General features: G+C 38.6%; 1 protein-coding gene across 1 annotated transcript; it reads right to left on the reverse strand.

Moving 5' to 3' along the window:
* Window positions 1-1171: 1171 nt before the first annotated feature.
* LOC138326518 (protein O-linked-mannose beta-1,2-N-acetylglucosaminyltransferase 1-like) lies at window positions 1172-18934 on the reverse strand. The gene is made up of 5 exons (XM_069272616.1): window positions 18706-18934; window positions 14486-14642; window positions 13961-14054; window positions 11800-11853; window positions 1172-1374 (listed from the first exon to the last, which is right to left on the reverse strand). Exons 2-5 carry the CDS (start codon window positions 14609-14611, stop codon window positions 1172-1174), a joined length of 477 nt encoding a protein of 158 aa, XP_069128717.1. The 5' UTR covers window positions 14612-14642; window positions 18706-18934.
* Window positions 18935-24987: the final 6053 nt, after the last annotated feature.

The following is a 24987-nucleotide window of genomic DNA, read 5'->3' on the forward strand; positions in this document are numbered from 1 at the left end:
CTAACACTACATAACTGATACTGACCGTTGTACTAACACACATAACTGATACTGACCATTTGTACTAACACTACATAACTGATACTGACCGTTGTACTAACACCACATAACTGATACTGACCATTGTACTAACACTACATAACTGATACTGACCATTGTACTAACACCACATAACTGATACTGACCATTGTACAACACTACTAATACTGACCGTTGTACTAACACTACATAACTGATACTGACCGTTGTACTAACACTACATAACTGATACTGACCATTGTACTAACACCACATAACTGATACTGACTGATACATTGTAAACTATAACACCACATAACTGATACTGACCATTGTACTAACACCACATAACTGATACTGACCATTGTACTAACACTACATAACTGATAGACCACTGACCATTGTAACTGATACTGACCACCACGTAACTGATACTGACCATTGTACTAACACTACATAACTGATACTGACCATTGTACTAACACCACATTACTGATACTGACTGTTGTACTTACACTACATAACTGATACTGACCATTGTACTAACACTACATGAACTGTACCATTGTACTTACTACACATAACTGATACTGACACATAACTGTACTAACACTAACACATAACTGATACTGACCATTGTACTAACACTACATAACTGATACTGACCATTGTACTAACACCACATAACTGATACTGACCATTGTACTAACACTACATAACTGATACTGACCATTGTACTAACACTACATAACTGATACTGACCGTTGTACTAACACCACATAACTGATACTGACCATTGTACTAACACCACATAACTGATACTGACCGTTGTACTAACACCACATAACTGATACTGACCGTTGTACTAACACCACATAACTGATACTGACCATTGTACTAACACCACATAACTGATACTGACCATTGTACTAACACCACATAACTGATACTGACCATTGTACTAACACTACATAACTGATACTGACCATTGTACTAACACCACATAACTGATACTGACCATTGTACTAACACTACATAACTGATACTGACCATTGTACTAACACCACATAACTGATACTGACCATTGTACTAACACTACATAACTGATACTGACCGTTGTACTAACACCACATAACTGATACTGACCGTTGTACTAACACCACATAACTGATACTGACCGTTGTACTAACACCACATAACTGATACTGACCGTTGTACCATCCACTGAAATGAAGGCCGCCGTTTTACTGGACATGACCTCGACATTGAGACTGGTTGACATAGACATCTCCACGACCTTCTCCTTCTTCCTCCCAGCACCAATCTCATCATAGTCATCACTACTGCTGATCTGATCTGGAAATAGATAATCAACATATTACTTAACTGTAAACTCCTTCCGTACTTTGTATTCTTTCTGGATTCTGTATCAGAAGTAGTTATTAGTCTTGCCTTACATGCTGGACAAAATGTCCAATTGTTTTGTTTTAATTTATTTAATCTAAACATGCTAAGATTAGCGCAATCTTTTAAACTTACTAAGAAATAATCTTATGAATTATTTATTACCTGAATCAGATTTTATTTTGATATTGCAATCTGGAGAGAAGATGCACAAACCGCCATTTTTGTTGATGATAATAACTTATATACCACACCTGTAGGGTATATATCACACCTGTAGGGTATATACCACACCTGTAGGGTATATACCACACCTGTAGGGTATATATCACACCTGTAGGGTATATACCACACCTGTAGGGTATACACCACACCTGTAGGGTATACATCACACCTGTAGGGTATATACCACACCTGTAGGGTATACATCACATCTGTAGGGTATATACCACACCTGTAGGGTATATATCACACCTGTAGGGTATATACCACACCTGTAGGGTATATACTACACCTGTAGGGTATACATCACACCTGTAGGGTATACATTACATCTGTAGGGTATACATCACACCTGTAGGGTATATATCACACCTGTAGGGTATATATCACACCTGTAGGGTATATACCACACCTGTAGGGTATATATCACACCTGTAGGGTATATATCACACCTGTAGGTTATACATCACATCTGTAGGGTATACATCACATCTGTAGGGTATACATCACATCTGTAGGGTATATATCACACCTGTAGGGTATATATCACACCTAAAGGGTATATACCACACCTGTAGGGTATATATCACACCAATAGGGTTTATATCACACCTGTAGCTTATACATCACACCTGTAGGGTATACATCAAATCTGTAGGGTATACATCACACCTGTAGGGTATATACCACACCTGTAGGGTACATATCACACCTGTAGGGTATATATCACATCTGTAGGGTATCTACCACACCTGTAGGGTATACATCACATCTGTAGGGTATCTACCACACCTGTAGGGTATACATCACATCTGTAGGGTATATACCACACCTGTAAGGTATACATCACACCTCTTGTGCGGTATATACCACACCTGTAGGGCATATACCACACCTGTAGGGTATATACCACACCTGTAGGGTATATATCACACCTATAGCTTATATATCACACCTGTAGGGTATATATTACACCTGTAGGGTATATACTACACCTGTAGGGTATTATATTACATCTGTAGGGTATATACCACACCTGTAGGGTATATATCACTTCTGTAGGGTATATATCACACCTAAAGGGTATATACCACACCTGTAGGGTATATATCACACCTGTAGGGTATATATCACACCTGTAGGTTATACATCACATCTGTAGGGTATACATCACATCTGTAGGGTATACATCACATCTGTAGGGTATACATCACATCTGTAGGGTATATATCACACCTGTAGGGTATATATCACACCTGTAGGGTATATATCACACCTGTAGGGTATATACCACACCTGTAGGGTATATACCACACCTGTAGGGTATATATCACACCTGTAGGGTATATACCACACCTGTAGGGTATATATCACACCTGTAGGGTATATACCACACCTGTAGGGTATATACCACACCTGTAGGGTATATATCACACCTGTAGGGTATATATCACACCTGTAGGGTATACATCACATCTGTAGGGTATATATCACACCTGTAGGGTATATACCACACCTGTAGGGTATATATCACACCTGTAGGGTATATACCACACCTGTAGGGTATATATCACACCTGTAGGGTATATATCACACCTGTAGGGTATATATTCACACCTGTAGGGTATATACTCACACCTGTAGGGTATATATCACACCTGTAGGGTATATATCACACCTGTAGGGTATATATCACACCTGTAGGGTATATATCACACCTGTAGGGTATATATCACACCTGTAGGGTATATATCACACCTGTAGGGTATACATCACACCTGTAGGGTATACATCACATCTGTAGGGTATACATCACACCTGTAGGGTATATACCACACCTGTAGGGTATATATCACACCTGTAGGGTATATATCACATCTGTAGGGTATATACCACACCTGTAGGGTATATATCACACCTGTAGGGTATATATCACACCTGTAGGGTATATATCACACCTGTAGGGTATAATACCACACCTGTAGGGTATACATCACACACCTGTAGGGTATATACCACACCTGTAGGGTATATATCACACCTGTAGGGTATATATCACACCTGTAGGGTATATATCACACCTGTAGGGTATATATCACACCTGTAGGGTATATATCACACCTGTAGGGTATATATCACACCTGTAGGGTATATACCACACCTGTAGGGTATATATCACACCTGTAGGGTATATATCACACCTAAAGGTGTATATACATCACACCTGTAGGGTATATATCACACCTGTAGGGTATATATCACACCTGTAGGGTATATATCACACCTGTAGGGTATATATCACACCTGTAGGGTATATATCACACCTGTAGGGTATATATCACACCTGTAGGTATATACCACACCTGTAGGGTATATATCACACCTGTAGGGTATATATCACACCTGTAGGGTATATATCACACCTGTAGGGTATATACACATCTGTAGGGTATACACCTGTAGGGTATATATCACATCTGTAGGGGTATATATCACACCTGTAGGGTATACATCACACCTCTGTAGGGTATATACCACATCTGTAGGGTATATACCACACCTGTAGGGTATATACCACACCTGTAGGGTATATATCACACCTGTAGCTTATATATCACACCTGTAGGGTATATACCACACCTGTAGGGTATATACCACACCTGTAGGGTATATATCACACCTGTAGGGTATATATCACACCTGTAGGGTATATTACCACACCTGTAGGGTATATATCACACCTGTAGGGTATATATCACACCTGTAGGGTATATATCACACCTGTAGGGATATATACACACCTGTAGGGTATATATCACACCTGTAGGGTATATATCACATCTGTAGGGTATACATCACACACCTGTAGGGTATATATCACACCTGTAGGTATATATCACACCTGTAGGGTATATATCACACCTGTAGGGTATATACATCACACCTGTAGGGTATATACCACACACCTGTAGGGTATATATCACACCTGTAGGGTATATATCACACCTGTAGGGTATACATCACACCTGTAGGGTATATATCACACCTGTAGGGTATATATCACACCTGTAGGGTATATATCACACCTGTAGGGTATATATCACACCTTAGTATATCACACCTGTAGGGTATATATCACACCTTAGGGTATATATCACACCTGTAGGGTATATATCACACCTGTAGGGTATACATCACACCTGTAGGGTATATACCACACCTGTAGGGTATATACCACACCTGTAGGGTATATATCACACCTGTAGGGTATATACCACAACACACCTGTAGGGTATATCATCACACCTGTAGGGTATATACACACCTGTAGGGTATACATCACACTCTGTAGGGTATATACCACACCTGTAGGGTATATACCACACTGTACCTGTAGTGGGTATATACCACACCTGTAGGGTATATATCACACCTGTAGGGTATATACCACACCTGTAGGGTATATATCACACCTGTAGGGTATATATCACACACCTGTAGGGTATATACAACACCTGTAGGGTATATACACCACACCTGTAGGGTATATACCACACCTGTAGGGTATATACCACACCTGTAGGGTATATATCACACCTGTAGGGTATATATCACACCTGTAGGGTAATATATACCACACCTGTAGGGTATATACCACACCTGTAGGGTATATACCACACCTGTAGGGTATATATCACACCTGTAGGGTATATACCACACCTGTAGGGTATATACTACACACCTGTAGGGTATATATCACACCTATAGGGTATATACCACACCTGTAGGGTATATATCACACCTGTAGGGTATATATCACACCTGTAGGGTATACATCACACCTGTAGGTTATATATCACACCTATAGGGTATATATACCACACCTGTAGGGTATATATCACACCTGTAGGTGTATACATCACACCTGTAGGGTATATACCACACCTGTATGGTATATATCACACCTGTAGGGTATACATACACACCTGTAGGGTATATACCACACCTGTAGGGTATATATACCACACCTGTAGGTATATACATCACACCTGTTGGGCGGTATTTCACACACTGTAGGGTATATATCACACCTGTAGGTTATATATCACACCTGTAGGGATATATACCACACCTGTAGGGTATATATACCACACCTGTAGGTATATATCACACCCTGTAGGGTATATATCACACATGTAGGGTATATATCACACCTGTAGGGTATATATTACACCTGTAGGTATACATCACACTGTAGGGTATATACCACACCTGTAGGGTATATACCACACCTGTAGGGTATATACCACACCTGTAGGTATATACCACACCTGTAGGGTATATACACATCTGTAGGGTATATACACACCTGTAGGGTATATATACCACACCTGTAGGGTATATATCACACCTGTAGGGTATATATACACACACCTGTAGGGTATATACCACACCTGTAGGGTATATACCACACCTGTAGGGTATATACCACACCTGTAGGGTATACATCACACCTGTAGGGTATACATACATCGTGTAGGGTATATATCACACCTGTAGGGTATATACCACACCTGTAGGGTATATATCACACCTGTAGGGTATATATCACACCTGTAGGGTTATATACCACACCTGTAGGGTATATACACACATCTGTAGGGTATATATCACATCTGTAGGGTATATATCACATCACACCTGTAGGGTATATACCACACCTGTAGGGTATATATCACACCTGTAGGGTATATATCACACCTGAAGGGTATATACCACACCTGTAGGGTATATATCACACCTGTAGGGTATATATCACACCTGTAGGGTATATATCACATCTGTAGGGTATATATCACACCTGTAGGGTATATATCACACCTGTAGGGTATATACCACACCTAGGGTATAATCACACACCTGTAGGGTATATATCACACCTGTAGGGTATATATCACACCTGTAGGGTATACATCACATCTGTAGGGTATATATCACATCTGTAGGGTATAACATATCACACCTGTAGGGTATATACCACACCTGTAGGGTATATATCACACCTGTAGGGTATATATCACACCTGTAGGGTATATATCACACCTGTAGGGTATATATCACACCTGTAGGGTATATATCACACCTGTAGGGTATATATCACACCTGTAGGGTATATATCACACCTGTAGGGTATATATCACACCTGTAGGGTATATATCACACCTGTAGGGTATATATCACACCTGTAGGGTATATATCACACACCTGAGGGTAATCACACCTGTAGGGTATATATCACACCTGTAGGGTATATATCACACCTGTAGGGTAGGTATATACCACACCTGTAGGGTATACATCCACCTGTAGGGTATATATATACACCTGTAGGGTATATATCACACCTGTAGGGTATATATCACACCTGTAGGGTATCATATAATTCACACCTGTAGGGTATATACATCACACCTGTAGGGTATATATCACACCTGTTAGGGTATACAATCACACCTGTAGGGTATGGTATACATCACATCTGTAGGGTAATAAATCACACCTGTAGGGTATATATCACACCTATAGGGTATATACCACACCTGTATATACCAACCTGTAGGGTATATATCACACCTGTAGGGTATATATCACACCTGTAGTTATACATCACATCTGTAGGGTATACATCACACCTGTAGGGTATTCATAACACATATAGGGTATATACCACACCTGTAGGGTATATATCACACCTGTAGGGTACATATCAGTATATATCACACCTGTAGGGTACATATCACACCTGTAGGGTATATATCACACCTGTATACATACATGAGGCCTGTATACCACACCTGTATACGTACATGAGGCCTGTATACCACACCTAACCGTACATGGGCCTGTATACCACACCTGTCAAGGCAGTACTGTTGTACACTCTCCACTCCTAGACTGCCCAGACAAACCATCACTAGTTCCATACATAACACCTTATACAACAGCTGTAGGTAACACATAGAACGTCTGGTATACATCAGTTAATGTCTCCCTTCTATCACCTGTAGTTGTATCTATACATCACAACATTGTAGGTTATATCATAGACAAAGATCACTGTTTACGATTCAAGGATTTCTATTGTGCTGAAGCTGTTGATAATGAACACATTTCCTGTATGGTAAATTGTTTTGTAATTACTACAGTTTAGAGCTTGTGCTAAATTACAAGACACAGCGCTGCTCTAATTTGGTATAGAATTCATAAACTTTTAATTCTGACCTCATACAATACGCTCTATCTTCCAATACGAATTTTTGTTATTTGATGGATATCTCGCTCGCTAGCACGAACTCTCGGTTGGATGTTATCAATCACATATTCTCTCCAGTTGTCATACGATGTGAGAGCTGTAAAATGTTGCCATAGGGTCATCTAACACATCTGAGATGGTGTATACCAGAATTAGGTATATTTATCTCAGAATCATGAAGTTTTCCCTATAAGTATACATCCAACACATCACAAAAATTTGTTTTATAAGTTTTTCAACAGACAGAGGCCTCTATAAAAAGGCATAAATATCCCAAGAATGACTGACACACACTGCTATCACCACGTGTTATAATTATTGTTCCTCAAGTTTTTTCAGTAGGATAGCCCCCTGATCAGTGAGATCCCTGTTCTATTTTTAGCCTGTAGAAGCTGCTATAGGTGTTTCCTCTGTTACCCCCAACTTGTTTATTATTTGAGTCATTATGGTGTTGTTATTGTTATAAGTGTAAATATATACAGTTTTTATTAGTAAATCCTGTCTGCATGAACACTCACTTTACATGTCTCCTTCTTTCACATCTGCATCAGAACATGAGTTAGGCCAGGTGTAGAACAAGGCCAGTGTGGTATCAGTTTACATGAAGCACATGTAAGATCAGTTGTTGAGTTCTCATTATGTAATTTTATCCTCACTGCCGGCCAGACCAATCAATCTGTGAGGTCACACAGCTGTCCCTCTATATATCCTTTAGGCTTGTCAAACTTCCAATCTTATTTCAGGGTAAAATGCATCTCCAAAAACAAAGGAGGCTGACTGCAGAATGTCAGATATTCAAATTCATACACACATACACTGTATATACATGCATGTATGATAGATTTATAGCCTTAAGTCTGAATGCAAAGTCCAGAAAATCTACCCTTTGACAGATTGTACCTTGACAATAGCTTACAACCTGTTACCAATGATTTGTTTAAGATTAAATGTGATAGCTAGCCTTTTTACTGCCACGTGGCCATAGTTTGCTCATGTTTGTATTGATAAATCAGAATGTTATCAGCTAAGTCTCCTCACAGCGGACCCATTCAGTAATTTTACCCAAGCATCTGTGGAAAATAATGAATTAACTCTGGTTTCCATTCTTATCTCCCCTAGGTATAGAGTATAGAAATGATTACATTGCAGCATCTCTAACATTGACAATTAACATAGGACTTTTTATACAACTTAAGTAATCACTTAGTTGGTTTACTGCCTATCTGACTCTGTCTATTACTAGATAATGGTCTCCATTCTAATTAAATGAAATAACCTATGATTGATTATTCACATTAAATGACCCAAGTATTGAATAATTAAACTTAAACAATTATTTTTAAAATTTGAAATAACTTTCCAATAAATGCTAACAAATTGAAATGAAGCATATCATCTGTTTTGTTCACACAAATTTATAATGATGTGCATTTCATTATTAAAACAGTACAATTTACTTAGTGTATGACATAAACAAAACAGCGCTCATATTGTGATTAGAATCCAGGACTTCTGAATACTTGTGATTAGAATCCAGGACTTCTGAATACTTGTGATTAGAATCCAGGACTTCTGAATACTTGTGATTAGAATCCAGGACTTCTGAATACTTGTGATTAGAATCCAGGACTTCTGAATACTTGTGATTAGAATCCAGGACTTCTGAATACTTGTGATTAGAATCCAGGACTTCTGAATACTTATAATTAAGAGTCCAATGCTTATACTGTAAAAGGTATATGGTGTTAGAATGTTACACCTAGGAGGGAATAAGAAAAGTCATCTTCAAAACTCAACATACAGTGTTTCCCCAATTCAAATTGTGCCTAAATCTTCAAAACAGTAATAAAAGGGTAATTTTTTGTGCCTAAATCTTCAAAACAGTGATAAAATGGGAAGCTTTGTGCCTAAATCTTCAGAAGTTGTAAAATGGGAAGCTTTGTGCATAAATCTTCAAAAGTGGTAAAATGGTAATTATATATATATAGCTTTTGTGCATAAATCTTCAAAACAGTGGTAAAATGGTAAGCTTTAATTTTCTTGCAGTCTATTATTTACGCTGCCGAAACTTTCCATTATCTTTAAGTGAGGCCTTGTTATTTTGTAATGTTTTTGAAGCAGTTGATGTTGTTATATATAGACGTAACAAACAAATCCTGATTTTTTTTGCCCAAACAGATAATGTTTTGTTTGTTTTTATCCTGTTTCTATAACATAGCTCACAGTGAGGTGTTTATTATCAGGTATATATACATCAACGAAAGGTGCCTGCCTTTAGCTATTGCCACACTTGTAAGAATGATACATTTTTTACCTGTACCTTCTATGCTTCCTGTCTGAACTAACATTTAGGTCTATATCACCATAGGTCCTGATGAGTATGCTAAGGTATTGATATAAAGATACATTTTGATACTAACCTTTGAGTTAACAGATTCAGGTAAAAAAAGGGGCACACAAAAATTTCATATAACAGTTAACCCTGAATTTCAGGTATGTAAGTAAATTTAGTATCAGATTTGTGTGAAAAATACCTACACATCTGATTAATGTGAAAATATCATGATTAGCCCAAAGCATATCCATACATCTCCCGCCATGGCCAGTAACCGAGGATTCCCTCCCCTTGGTCACCCAACGACATCAATCTACACCAACAGCCTCACAGCCTCCTATATAACAAGGAGAGAGCCTTGACACCAGTGACCTCTACACCTGCCAAACAACCATGACAACCTCTATACACCTGTGTAGAAATTCTCAAAATTATGTTTTCTCCTCCCTATGATTATGCAAATCCCACAAGGCTTTTTCTGATGGTTTTTGAGGTTTGGGGGACGATAACGGGCTCCATTTCCATTTGAAAATATTTCAAATTTTAGTGAAATTGCCAAAATTTGAATATTACTCCAGGGATCAATCAAATGAAAAAAAAAATGTCAGAAATCAACATCAGCTGTTACCGAAAACAGCATTTCAATCAACACTTGTACCAAAACCTGAATCACCATACTAGTGATTCGATAAGCCACAACTTTTCCAGAAGAATGTACAGTTACATGATTATGTTATTTTAAATTATCAGTAGGTTCTATACCATATTTGACCCATTAAGTACACCCATCCCTATAAGCACCCCTCCCCTTTTTAGCTCGCCTATTCGAAGAATAGGGGGAGCTAATGTTGTCACCCCGGCGTCAGCGTCGGCGTCAGCATTGGTGTCCAATTTCACGTTAAAGTTTATGAGCAAGTTTCTGTTTCGTCAATTGTTTAAGCTTAATTCATCATAAATGTTTATGATTTTATTTTCCTAATGTGTATGGATGCTGAACGTGATAATACAACCAATTTGGGGCCCTTTAGGTTTTTTTTTGAGTCTGTTAATTTGTCATATTTCCATGTTTAAATAGTAAATACTTGAACATCAACTTCTTCTGAATAGGCAAGCTTTGCTGTTCTCCAACAGCTCTTGTTAAGTCTTAATTTCACTCCAATGTTAATTAAATGTAGACTAAAACTATGAAATTTGTATAGTTTGATTATTAGACTTATCTTATCACTTTAATTATTATCAACTTCACACAAAAACACAGGCAATTTGTTAGATCAACCATGTACAGTTAAACATGCCATAGTGTAAAAAGACCACCTGCATTATAAGAACACTTTTTCAGAGTTCAAAATGGGCAATTTGCATATAAAGACCATTTTTGTTGATCACTTTGAAGGTATCTTTAGATAGGTTTGACTGTAAATCTTTCTGAAAGCTAAATCTAAGGTTAAAAAGCAAGCCCTCCAAACTAACACATTTATATAATGGTATGTTAACACTCATTTAATACCTGTTTTCTTGCCATCTGTGTGATTTCCCACAGTATACCGTTCTGATAGCCATGCTGTAATTATTGATATTAATAAAGCTACAATCTATTTTGTCGACATGGTTAGGAACAGTACCTAGCCACATATTTACTATTTGAAGTAACTCATATCCTACAGACATAAGTTAGTAAGGATCCAGTTTTACCCGGAATTTACCGTTCATATTTTATTGATTTCTTTCCTTCACATTGATTACACTAAGTCAAATAAAATTTAACTGAAGGACAATACACCACAGAAATCATATGTATATGTGAGTTGATATAAAAAATTCTTTGTATGTTAAACAGGAGCTATATTGGTTTCTATTCAATACTTTTACCTGGACTGGTGATCAGTAGAATCCAATGACATGTATGGAATTTAATGTTATAGACAAATTAATAATTCAGCAATCTCATTATTATCCAAATCCTTATTCTCACTACCTTTTATAGAGAATCTGACAACATCCAATATGGAGTCATGTCCCAATGACCTTTAGAAATGGCCAATCAAATAACTACCTCCGAACTTCTTTGAGACAAAATAGTTTTCAAGAGCTACCAAAATCATTTTAATGTATTTAGTCATTTCCCCCATAGAGTACAACATACATGGATATGCATGCTGGGATTAAATAATTTCAGTTGATGTAGCTAGTTGGAGAAATTGCATTTGAACAGAAGTATGTACAGGGGGCATATTTACATATGTACATATGTACATGACCCCTACCAAACTTAGTGAAAATAAGAATCTGTATTTTAATCAGATTGAAAATTCAGTGAAGCTATCCAGCAACATGATAGGTATTCAGAGCTTGGTCAAGTTTTTTTCTTTCATGCAGATCTATGGTCAAAAAGAAGGTCATACTGACAAATTTCTGAATAATTTCACATCATATCTCATAGCCAGCTGGAGTAACAAGAGGCATGTGGGAAATCAAGTTTTAGAGGACACCTACAGATGCACATGTAAAGACAGAACAGATAGGCACAATTTTAAGAATAGGAATAATCAGGGTCAGAAGGGATTGAGAAGGAGACTGAGAATTCGAGATTGGCTGGTGTAACATCCTACAGCCAGGGTCATTTATGTAAGATTGTTCCCAGTTTATTGGTGGAAAAAGTCGGAGTACCCATAGAAAACCACCAACCAGCAGTCAGCACTACATGGAATATGTACTACTCAATTTGAATTACTAAGATATTTTCAAGTTTCACATACAAATTTATATCATGTTATTGGCAACCCAAGTTTGACCTTTAACCTCACCTCTGAACTGTGGATCCTTTAGTTTCTTGCTCGTCTCCACAATAAACATGATATTGATGACCTTAACCTTTATCTAAGTTTGACCTTTAACCTCACCTCTAAACTGTGGATCCTTTAGTTTCTTGCTCGTCTCCACAATAAACATGATATTGATGACCTTAACCTTTATCTAAGTTTGACCTTTAACCTCACCTCTAAACTGTGGATCCTTTAGTTTCTTGCTCGTCTCCACAATAAACATGATATTGATGACCTTAACCTTTATCTAAGTTTGACCTTTAACCTCACCTCTAAACTGTGGATCCTTTAGTTTCTTGCTCGTCTCCACAATAAACATGATATTGATGACCTTAACCTTTATCTAAGTTTGACCTTTAACCTCACCTCTAAACTGTGGATCCTTTAGTTTCTTGCTCGTCTCCACAATAAACATGATATTGATGACCTTAACCTTTATCTAAGTTTGACCTTTAACCTCACCTCTAAACTGTGGATCCTTTAGTTTCTTGCTTGTCTCTACAATAAACATGATATTGATGACCTTAACCTTTATCTAAGTTTGACCTTTAACCTCACCTCTAAACTGCGGGTCCTTTAGTTTCTTGCTCGTCTCCACAACAAACATGATATTGATGACCTTAACCTTTATCTAAGTTTGACCTTTAACCTCACCTCTAAACTGTGGATCCTTTAGTTTCTTGCTTGTCTCTACAATAAACATGATATTGATGACCTTAACCTTTATCTAAGTTTGACCTTTAACCTCACCTCTAAACTGCGGGTCCTTTAGTTTCTTGCTCGTCTCCACAATAAACATGATATTGATGACCTTAACCTTTATCTAAGTTTGACCTTTAACCTCACCTCTAAACTGCGGGTCCTTTAGTTTCTTGCTCGTCTCCACAATAAACATGATGTTGATGACCACAGTAAAAAGTAGCACCACCACCAGTCCACCCTGAAATACAAAATCATCATTTACTAAATATAAAACCCTATAAGTACCCTGGCAGTAAAAAAGACAATAGGGTGCACGTGTTATAGTCCTAGCTTCAAACCAATTGCAACTTCAGCAGTCGGAATAATACTGGAAACAGCAGTGTGATTTTATATTTCATTTGTATTTCAAATCTGTGGATTTCAGAGAAGATAGATTAGATATTTTTTGAAGAATAATTTAATACTTATTTAACTGGTGTTGGATTTCAAACCCTAACTTCAGCATGCATACACATTTGGTCATAGTCAATCCAATCTAGATCTACTACTAAACTAACAAATGACGTCTTGAAACTCAAAGATGAAATGTGGACAGATATATATACAGGGAAGAGTTTAGTGAAAGGTATTTTGTTCCACTGATCAGTATAATACCATTAAACTACAAACCTGAAATGTCTTGACGACACACTTCCTGGTGGAGAAGCCTCGCTTGTTGCTGCCTGGCTGACGGCCATGGCGGTATTTCTTGGGTATGTACGGCCTGGCGTTTGGATTAGGCACCCAAGTATCCATCCAACACTTTGAGGACTATGACTTCATCAATCTATAAATTGTAAATGTCATCAGCGTTATTGCCATCAACCATATCTTCTTTTAATAATTTCACTATAAACTTCAAAATGGACTGAAAAATTTACTACAAATCTTGAGCTCTCCATTTTTCTCCAACTCGATCCTGCTTTTTTTTACCACCATGACATAATCTTCAACTAGATGAAAACTGCCATTCTCTCATATCATAAGACATCCAACTACAAGTTTGATCATTATTCATTAAATATAAACTAAAGGTTCTAGCCAACAAGTTGTCTTGGCTAAATTTTGATCTGAAATATATGATGGTGTAGTAAGCTTTTGGTAAGAAATCCTACTGTTGTGTTCGAACCAACAACCCAGATCTGCCTGGATCTCACATACCCAATAAGGAAGTTCTATCTTCTAACCTGTAAATTGCATTGACATAATATCGTTGGTATAACATCTTTTCCCTATAAGTGTCCCTCCCCTCTTCTGAAGAAGGAGAGGAAGTTATGTAAATGCCCCCTCCCCCTATCCCATGGACTAAATGTTTTACAACTGTGATGCTTATAACATTTATAAGTATTGTATCCTATATATATTACATGAACTTGCGAGTCTTTCACATGTGAATCGCAACATAATAATGTGTCTCAAAGGAAAGAAGGCATATATGCTGTCAGATAAATGTGTCACAAGTATGTGGAAAGATTTAAAATAACTTATTTTTATAATTGGCTTACTTTTTAAGAGATTCTTCATTTCGACTTACCTTTTGGTTCCTTATTTAAATTAGCACCCCCTTTGTTATAATAGTTCAGATCCCTTGGCATTATTATATATAATTACAGCGAATATGGTATGTCTAGTTTGGTGATATTGTTATTGGCATTTACATTTTAAAATAACGACTAAATTCTGATGATGTACATGTACATTATTTATATATATAATAGGAGTTTCTCTGAAAAGCTAGGTGCAACAGAGCATGGTATTGATAAATATAAATCATTAATGACCTCACCAAGGAATCATACACGACACCACTGGATTATTAATTAAAGACTATACCGCTCAACTGATTCAGTTAAAGACAAGTTCTCTCTATACAAGAAATATAGCAGCTACTTGCTAGTCGTTACTAGGGACATCATCCTTCAGGAAAGATCGAATTTGTCCTTGAGTTTTTTGGGGGATGGGAGGGGGGTTCATGGCCTTAACAAGTGTCACTGGATATCATTCTGAATTCCTACACTATATCCTAAGCACCTATATAAACCAAGGCAGAAATTACAGATGTCATTTCTAAAGTAAAATACGAATTGGCAGTAAGCCATCTTGAAATTATCAAAACTCTAATTTCTCATCCTTAAAATATTTGTCCATACCAAAAGCAAGACTTACAAACCTATATTAATGTAAAAATCAATATCAGGTGTTATGGATAACAATTTTTCCACATAAAATACACCAAAACCTTAACTAGATAATTTTGACCCATTGGGCCTCTTGAAATTTTCAAAATCCAGCATTTTCTTCCTTAAAATGATAGTTCATACCCACCACAACACTTACAATCCTAGATTAATCAAGAAATCCATGTCAGTTGCTACATATAACAGTTTTTCAACACTTACACCAAAACCTTAACCTGGGATTCCTAACGCTGAAGCAGATGCCGACGCCAAACTGATTTATAAGATTTAACTGAATTCTAATAATACAATTGTATTTTGTTTGTGTGTAGCATGACTTAATAAGAATCTTTTTGTTAATTAAATTGTCTAGCTGTTGTAACACATCTCAAGTTTTAATTGATGAAAAGTATGAATTTTTTGTTTGAAATAAAACTGCATACAAAGATGAATTTTTTTTGTTCATTGACAAAGCAATATTATTTACCTGTATGATCAATATTGCAAAAGATAGGATTCACTTGATTACCCCAGGATCTCACCGAGGCCGTTTTCAATTATACGGTTTGACTGGTTGGACCTATTTGTTCGTTTATTAATTAAAGACGGACCTGGTGATTTTATATTGTTTTCAGACGAGCTTTGACAAAGCCTTCATAGGCCTGTATAAAAACTGCAGGTCTGTCAGGTTTTATACTTGAAATAATGACTTTAACCAACGGTCAAACAGGTTGTTCCGAATAAACGAAAACAGCCCAGGATTTTGTCCCAAATCCCAAGCGAGATTGACTTGGATATGACCGGGATCATGCCGGACCGGGATCACGGGAAAATATCCCGGTGGAGCCCCAACGGGATTTCCAGTTATATTTTCTTCTGGGGGCCTGTCTTCGAGAGGCGAAAAATGAAAAGGTGCTAATAAGACTAAATTATTGGAAATTGATACAGTTTTGCACAGTTTTGGTCTTTATTTATTCCTGGGCAATTGAAATTGAGACCTCAAATATGGGGAGGGGCGCTTATAGGGACATGGGCTCTTATTGGGTCGAATACGGTATGTGGATGCTGATGTAACAAGGGAAAAAGTATAAATATATTCATAATTGATATTCCACTAGGCATTAAACTCTGGACCTCAATCTGGCTTGTTAGCCTGTTGCTCATCTTCGATACTCCAGGGGTTCAAATCACTTACAATCTCTACACCCTGGACTATCTCATAGTAAAATTTTGAACCAATCACAGGCCTGATTTCCTTTGAAGACTACAGAGAGAGCGACACACAACATCAAGGCGACACAGCCAACCACAGTGTACCATTGTACGTAACAGCTCTTTTGATGTATATCAAACGACTAAATTACGTTCTGTTGCCTCCAATTTTACTGAGATACTATAATCCAGAAGTGTAGAGATCGTAAGTGATAGGAACCCCTGGATTATCGAGGATGCCTGCATGTTGCTCAACTGATTGAGCTAAAGTTTTTTTCTAGCCACAAGGTACATGTATATATATGCACAGCTAATATATCAGACCATGGTTACAGAGATATTATCTTCATGCAGATTGATCTTGTTGCATTATTAATGACACATGATGATTCTTTTTTTATCCTTCTATAAATTGCGTGTACAAAATAAATTTGCTATGCTAACTAGAGCATTATAAGCTTCGACATAATGTGAAGCATTGATCTGGCTAGAGTGTTTGGAGGTTTTGGGTTCAAACCCCAGCCAGCTTGTTGTTAAAATATTTTTACTCTACTATTATAGTATTAGCAATCAATATTAAATGCCCACAGTGGTGTATAGTAGGAGAGAAATATTTTAACGAACAGACTTCTGTGAGGAAGTCACTATTTTAAGGGGATGTGATATGTCTTCCAGGGTTTGAAGACTTAAAGAAAGAAGAGGGGAGACTGTAGCAGAATTTGTGTAGCTTTATCACCAGTGACCATGAGATCAATCATGCATGAGCTCAATCATGCTTGACCTGATTGCAATAGAAATATGACTGCTATAAACATGGCCTCTAATATTATAATTACTTCAACAAAATGTAAAACTGTAGCCAAGTATACTAATTATAGATTTGTTTGAATGTCATTTTGATAATTTTTTATTAGTGTATACCACAATTCATCATTCTCTACCAAAATACATTACCTATATGTAGTCATGGCCTACTTATAGGTAGCTGTAGGGCTATAAGTTTCCGTTTCTATATATAGGCCTATAGATCTACAGGTACGACATTCCTACAGGTCCAATATGATGATCGAATGGTGGAATAATGTACATCTTGTAGATATACAGTACAGGAATAGCAATGGGCACAGAGACAGTACAATAGTCTGAATTAATAGGCAACAGCTAATCATGTCATGAGTAGTTAGTACAGAAAAATACTTTAAAAGTTATTTTGGTATTCCCATCTCGGTTCAACCATAATTGGGTAGCGGGAACTAGAGGAGTAGCCTACTCTACATCGCGATACATAGTCTAATCGATGAAAATACAAACGTGTTACGCCTATGCATGACAATGTTTACAATTTGTTAGTCTGTTAGGTTGTGGTTCCAAATACCGGCGTTCTTCGTCATCAACGGTTTAGATGGTGAAAAGATGAGGAAGTATAATACGTGTCTAACAGAAACAACATTTAACACTTACCTGCCATCAATCTTCACTGGAGTCGCTGTAATTCTGATTTAACGTGTAAACATCTGCAGTTCGATCAGCGATCATCACTCGACGAAATCGAGCAGGTGCGCCACTCTCGTCTTTAACTAAAGGGAGGTAATCGCGGAATTACTTCCACACTGAGCTGACTGCTGATGCAAGTGGTTGTTGGCCCTGGGCACACATGTACATTGTACCTAAACAGATCATGGTCAGTCGTTTGGGGTTTTACCTATTTATTTCATATATCTGTATGATCCCATCACTATTTTTATTTCAGATATCTGTATTTTGTTCTAAAAAAATTATTAGATATTGTAATTAGAATTTTAGTGATTAAATACAAATTATATGTGAGTTATGATTAATCTACAATCTAGAGTAGGTCTGTGTATATCCGTACAGTCATGTAAGTCAGTTTAAGCATTGATGTTACTATTTTTTAACTTCATCGGGGTATGAAAGAAATTTTGTTTGCAAACTGTGTGAATCCGCGTAGCGGATTCTCACGAAAATTTGCAAACAAAATTTATTTCATAACCCGATGAAGTTAAAAAATAGTGACATCAATACTTATAATTAATTTTATACTCTATTTGATAAAATGACGTATGTTTAAATGTAACATTATAGTGGTTTTTCAAGGGATTCTTTTTTCCGAATCAAAACGCAACGTCAATGTCTCTATTGTGACGTCACGATAACGTCGGGGTTTCGCGCCATTCTTGGATTTTTTTTTTCATAGTGGTATGCAAAAAAAATATTGGCCAATCAGAAAGCCAGATTTGGTATGAAAACAAAGAAAAATTAATTATACACATTTGAATACAAGAGATCCCAGAGGGATCTTGGCGCCCACCAAAGATTGATCTATGTCTGACAAATGAAAGAGGGATCTTTTCTCTGCTTTTCAAACTTACACTTCTTTTTTCTGCTTTTCAAACTTTAAACTATCAAAATCCAAGATGGTGGTCGCAAAATGCAATAGGCAGAACTAGGGTCCTAGGGGAACCTACATATGAAATTTGAGAACAATCCCTTCAATACTTTCTGAGAAATAGCGGTAACAAACTTTATCTATCAAAATCCAAGATGGCCACCGGTCGGCCATCTTGTTGACCGATCAGTCCCAAAATGCAATATGCACAACTGGGGTCCTAGGGGAACCTACATATGAAATTTGAGAAAGATCCCTTCAGTGCTTTCTGAGAAATAGCGGTAACAAACTTTAACTATCAAAATCCAAGATGGCGGCTGGTCGGCCATCTTGTTGACCGATCAGTCCCAAAATGCAATATGCACTACTAGGGTCCTAGGGGAACCTACATATGAAATTTGAGAACAATCCCTTCAGTACTTTCTGAGAATTAGCGGTAACAAACTTTATCTATCAAAATCCAAGATGGCGGCTGGTCGGCCATCTTGTTGACCGATCAGTCCCAAAATGCAATATGCACAACAAGGGTCCTAGGGGAACCTACATATGAAATTTGAGAAAGATCCCTTCAGTACTTTCTGAGAAATAGCGGTAACAAACTTTATCTATCAAAATCCAAGATGGCTACCTGGCGGCCATCTTGTTGACCGATCAGTCTCAAAATGCAATATGCACAACTGGGGTCCTAGGGGAACCTACATATGAAATTTGAGAAAGATCCCTTCAGTGCTTTCTGAGAAATAGCGGTAACAAACTTTAACTATCAAAATCCAAGATGGCTACCTGGCGGCCATCTTGTTGACCGATCAGTCCCAAAATGCAATATGCACAACTGGGGTCCTAGGGGAACCTACATATGAAATTTGAGAAAGATCCCTTCAGTGCTTTCTGAGAAATAGCGGTAACAAACTTTAACTATCAAAATCCAAGATGGCTACCTGGCGGCCATCTTGTTGACCGATCAGTCCCAAAATGCAATATGCACAACTGGGGTCCTAGGGGAACCTACATATGAAATTTGAGAAAGATCCCTTCAGTGCTTTCTGAGAAATAGCGGTAACAAACTTTAACTATCAAAATCCAAGATGGCTACCTGGCGGCCATCTTGTTGACCGATCAGTCCCAAAATGCAATATGCACTACTAGGGTCCTAGGGGAACCTACATATGAAATTTGAGAAAGATCCCTTCAGTACTTTCTGAGAATTAGCCGTAACAAACTTTAACTATCAAAATCCAAGATGGCGGCTGGTCGGCCATCTTGTTGACCGATCAGTCCCAAAATGCAATATGCACAACTAGGGTCCTAGGGGAACCTACATATGAAATTTGAGAAAGATCCCTTCAGTACTTTCTGAGAATTAGCCGTAACAAACTTTAACTATCAAAATCCAAGATGGCGGCTGGTCGGCCATCTTGTTGACCGATCAGTCCCAAAATGCAATATGCACAACAAGGGTCCTAGGGGAACCTACATATGAAATTTGAGAAAGATCCCTTCAGTACTTTCTGAGAAATAGCGGTAACAAACTTTAACTATCAAAATCCAAGATGGCTGCCTGGCGGCCATCTTGTTGACCGATCAGTCCCAAAATACAATATGCACAACTAGGGTCCTAGGGGAACCTACATATGAAATTTGAGAAAGATCCCTTCAGTACTTTTAGAGAAATAGCGGTAACAAGAATTGTTAACAGACGGACGGAAGGACGGACGGACGGACGGACGGAAGGACGGACGGACCACGGACGAAAGGCGATTTGAATAGCCCACCATCTGATGATGGTGGGCTAAAAACACGATATTAACAATGTATAACATTGTATTTCCTCTGGTGTCGCATGTACTTTAAATACTGGAAGAACAGTTCTGGTTTTGCAATATATATCTAAACAAGAGGCCCAGAGGGCCTGTATCGCTCACCTGGTTTTTAGCTCACCTGGCCCGAAGGGCCAGTGAGCTTATGTCATGGCGCGGCGTCCGTCGTCCGTCGTCCGTCCGTCCGTCCGTCCGTCTGTCTGTCCGTCAACATTTCCTTTAAATCGCTACTAGTCATAGAGTTCTGCATGGATTGTAACCAAATTTGGCCACAAACATCCTTGGGGGAGGGGGAACAGAACTTGTATAAATTTTGGCTCTGACCCCCCGGGGGCAGGAGGGGCGGGGCCCAATATGGGAAATAGAGGTAAATCCTATAAATCGCTACTTGTCCTAGAGTTCTGCATGGATTGTAACCAAATTTGGCCACAAACATCCTTAGGGGAGGGGGAACAGAACTTGTATAAATTTTGGCTCTGACCCCCTGGGGGCAGGAGGGGCGAGGCCCCATAGGGGAATTAGAGGTAAATCCTATAAATCGCTACTTGTCCTAGAGTTCTGCATGGAATGTAACCAAATTTGGTCACAAACATCCTTGGGGGAAGGGGAACAGAACTTGTAAAAATTTTGGCTCTGGTCCCTCGGGGGCAGGGGGGGGGGCCCAATAGGGGAAATAGAGGTAAATCCTTTAAATCCCTACTAGTCATAGAGTTCTGAATGGAATGTAACCAAATTTGGCCACAAACATCCTTGGGGGAAGGGGAACAGAACTTGTATAAATTTTGGCTCTGACCCCCCGGGGGCAGGAGGGGCGAGGCCCCATAGGGGAATTAGAGGTAAATCCTATAAATCGCTACTTGTCCTAGAGTTCTGCATGGAATGTAACCAAATTTGGTCACAAACATCCTTGGGGGAAGGGGAACAGAACTTGTATAAATTTTGGCTCTGGTCCCTCGGGGGCAGGAGGGGGGGCCCAATAGGGGAAATAGAGGTAAATCCTTTAAATCCCTACTAGTCATAGAGTTCTGAATGGAATGAAACCAAATTTGGCCACAAACATCCTTTGGGGAAGAGGAACAGAACTTATATAAATTTTGGCTCTGGCCCCCCGGGGGCTGGAGGGGTTGGGCCCAATAGAGGAAATAGAGGCAAATCCTTTAAATCGCTACTAGTCATAGAGTTTTGCTTGGATTGTGACCAAATTTAGCCATAAACATCCTTGGGGGAAGGGGAAACAGAACTTGTGTAAAGTTTGGCTCTGGCCCCCAGGGGGCAGGACGGGTGGGGCCCAATAGGGGAAATAGAGGTAAATCCTATAGATCACTACTAGTCATAGAGTTCTGCATGGAATGTAACACAATTTGGCCACAAACATCCCTGGGGGAAGGGGAACAGAACTTGTGTAAATTTTGGCTCTGGCCCCCCCAGGGCAGGACGGGTGGGGCCCAATAGGGAAATTAGAGGTAAATCCTTTAAATCGCTACTTGTCCTAGAATTTTGCTTGGATTGTGACCAAATTTAGCCATAAACATCCTTGGGGGAAGGGGTAAACATCCTTGGGGGAAGGGGAAACAGAACTTGTGTAAATTTTGGCTCTGACCCCCTGGGGGCAGGAGGGGTGGGGCCCAATAGGGGATTTAGAGGTTAATATTATAATTCCTTCAGAAAAAACAATGAACCTGTATTCAGAATATTACTTGGCATTACAAACCAGGTGAGCGATACAGGCCCTCTGGGCCTCTTGTTTGTTAGTAATTATCACAAGAATCTGACAATTAGAAAAATAAGCAAAATTGACTCCCAAAGTTTAATTTTGAATCACATTACCATACAATGATGCTATTGATACCATACAAATATGCTATCCAATACAAAGATTCAGAGACAAAGTAATTTATATGAAAATAGTAGCCTAATTGACCTTTTTGACCTCGCATCTATTGCTGTTTAAGGCCCCGGGGGTCAGCCCCATTATTTGTACAATTTTGAATCCCCAGCCTACAAGGATGCTACCATTGCATTATGGGTGCTATACCATGCTTAGTTGCAGAGAAGAAGTCGTTTATATGGAAATAGCCAAATTGACCCCTTTTGACCCCGCCCCTCAGGCCCCCGGGGGGGTCAGCCCCATTATTTGTACAATTTTGAATCCCCACCCTATAACGATACTACAATTGCATTATGAGTGCTATCCCATGCTTGGTTTCAGACAAGAAGTCGTTTATATGGAAATAGCCAAATTGGCCCCTTTTGACCCCGCCCCTCAGGCCCCCGGGGGGGTCAGCCCCATTATTTGTACAATTTTGAATCCCCACCCTATAACGATACTACAATTGCATTATGAGTGCTATCCCATGCTTGGTTTCAGAGAAGAAGTCGTTTATATGGAAATAGCCAAATTGACCCCATTTGACCCCGCCCCTCAGGCCCCCGGTGGGTCAGCCCCATCATTTGTACAATTTTGAATCCCCACCCTATCATTGCATTATGGGTGCTATCCCATGCTTAGTTGCAGAGAAGAAGTCGTTTATATGGAAATAGCCAAATTGACCCCTTTTGGCCCCGCCCCTCAGGCCCCCGGGGGGTCAGCCCCATCATTTGTACAATTTTCAGTTAGTAGCCCATAAGGATGCTACCAGTCAAATTTTATTGAAATCCGACCAGCGGTTATGGAGAAGAAGTCGATTGTTGACGGACGCCGGACGCTGGACGCCGGACGCCGGACGCATGACGCCGGACACCGGATTCTGCGGTATCCCATAAGCTCACCTCGGTCCTTTGGACCAGGTGAGCTAAAAAAGGGGAACAGAAGCTTAGTAAGCGGTTAAGATATTCACATCGTAGACATTCCACCCTGGTAGGTTGTGAGTTCGGAATCCATGGCGGACAATTGTCTTTAAATTTTAACCTGATATAAACTGTGTTCTCCATCTTTCTTCTGCTACCTAAATCTAACATAAACTTAAATAACCTTTGTTCTGAATATGAACCCCTTTCTGCCAAGTTCTATCAAGTACCTAGTCTAAAGGAAGAATCAAGCAATATGTCAGTATATATCTGGCACAATAATCAACTAGCTGTTCTACCAATTGAGCATGCTCCGGCATACAGCTGAGTGACAGAGACCATATTTGATACTAAATACAAATCAATTTTATACACTCCTTTAACAAGATAATTATAGTTTTAAAGATATAAATTAATCTACAAACCCAATCAGTCTATGAGTTTCTCGAGTGTACTGTAAACTAAATTATTTCCAACTGAACTTACTTTGACACTGGGTTTGTACCACAGACTGGAACTAATGGAGTTTTGACTTAATTATAATTTTATATAAATTGCTTCTGATCATTAAAATTCATGCATTTAAATTACCCCAAAAAATAAAATTGGTACAGTATATTAATTTGACAGGGTACTGTACTAGTCAGAACCACAGTTATCTCCCCTCCATCACCTCGACCTTCTACGAGTCTGGTTTATTCACCTTTTGTCAGCACTTCATCGTAGAGGTAA

This window comes from Argopecten irradians, chromosome 6, assembly GCF_041381155.1.
Source record: "Argopecten irradians isolate NY chromosome 6, Ai_NY, whole genome shotgun sequence".
Taxonomy (NCBI): Eukaryota; Metazoa; Mollusca; class Bivalvia; order Pectinida; family Pectinidae; genus Argopecten; species Argopecten irradians.

Bases quoted from the DNA above. Each gene is read 5' to 3' on its own strand.
- LOC138326518 (XM_069272616.1), bottom strand. From the start codon at position 14,611: ATGGATACTTGGGTGCCTAATCCAAACGCCAGGCCGTACATACCCAAG. The intron at 14,055-14,485 runs GTTTGTAGTTTA...TTTGTATTTCAG, and splicing joins GTGTCGTCAAGACATTTCAG to GGTGGACTGGTGGTGGTGCT. The intron at 1,375-11,799 runs GTATTAAATGAG...ATCTATTTCCAG, and splicing joins CACAGATGGCAAGAAAACAG to ATCAGATCAGCAGTAGTGAT.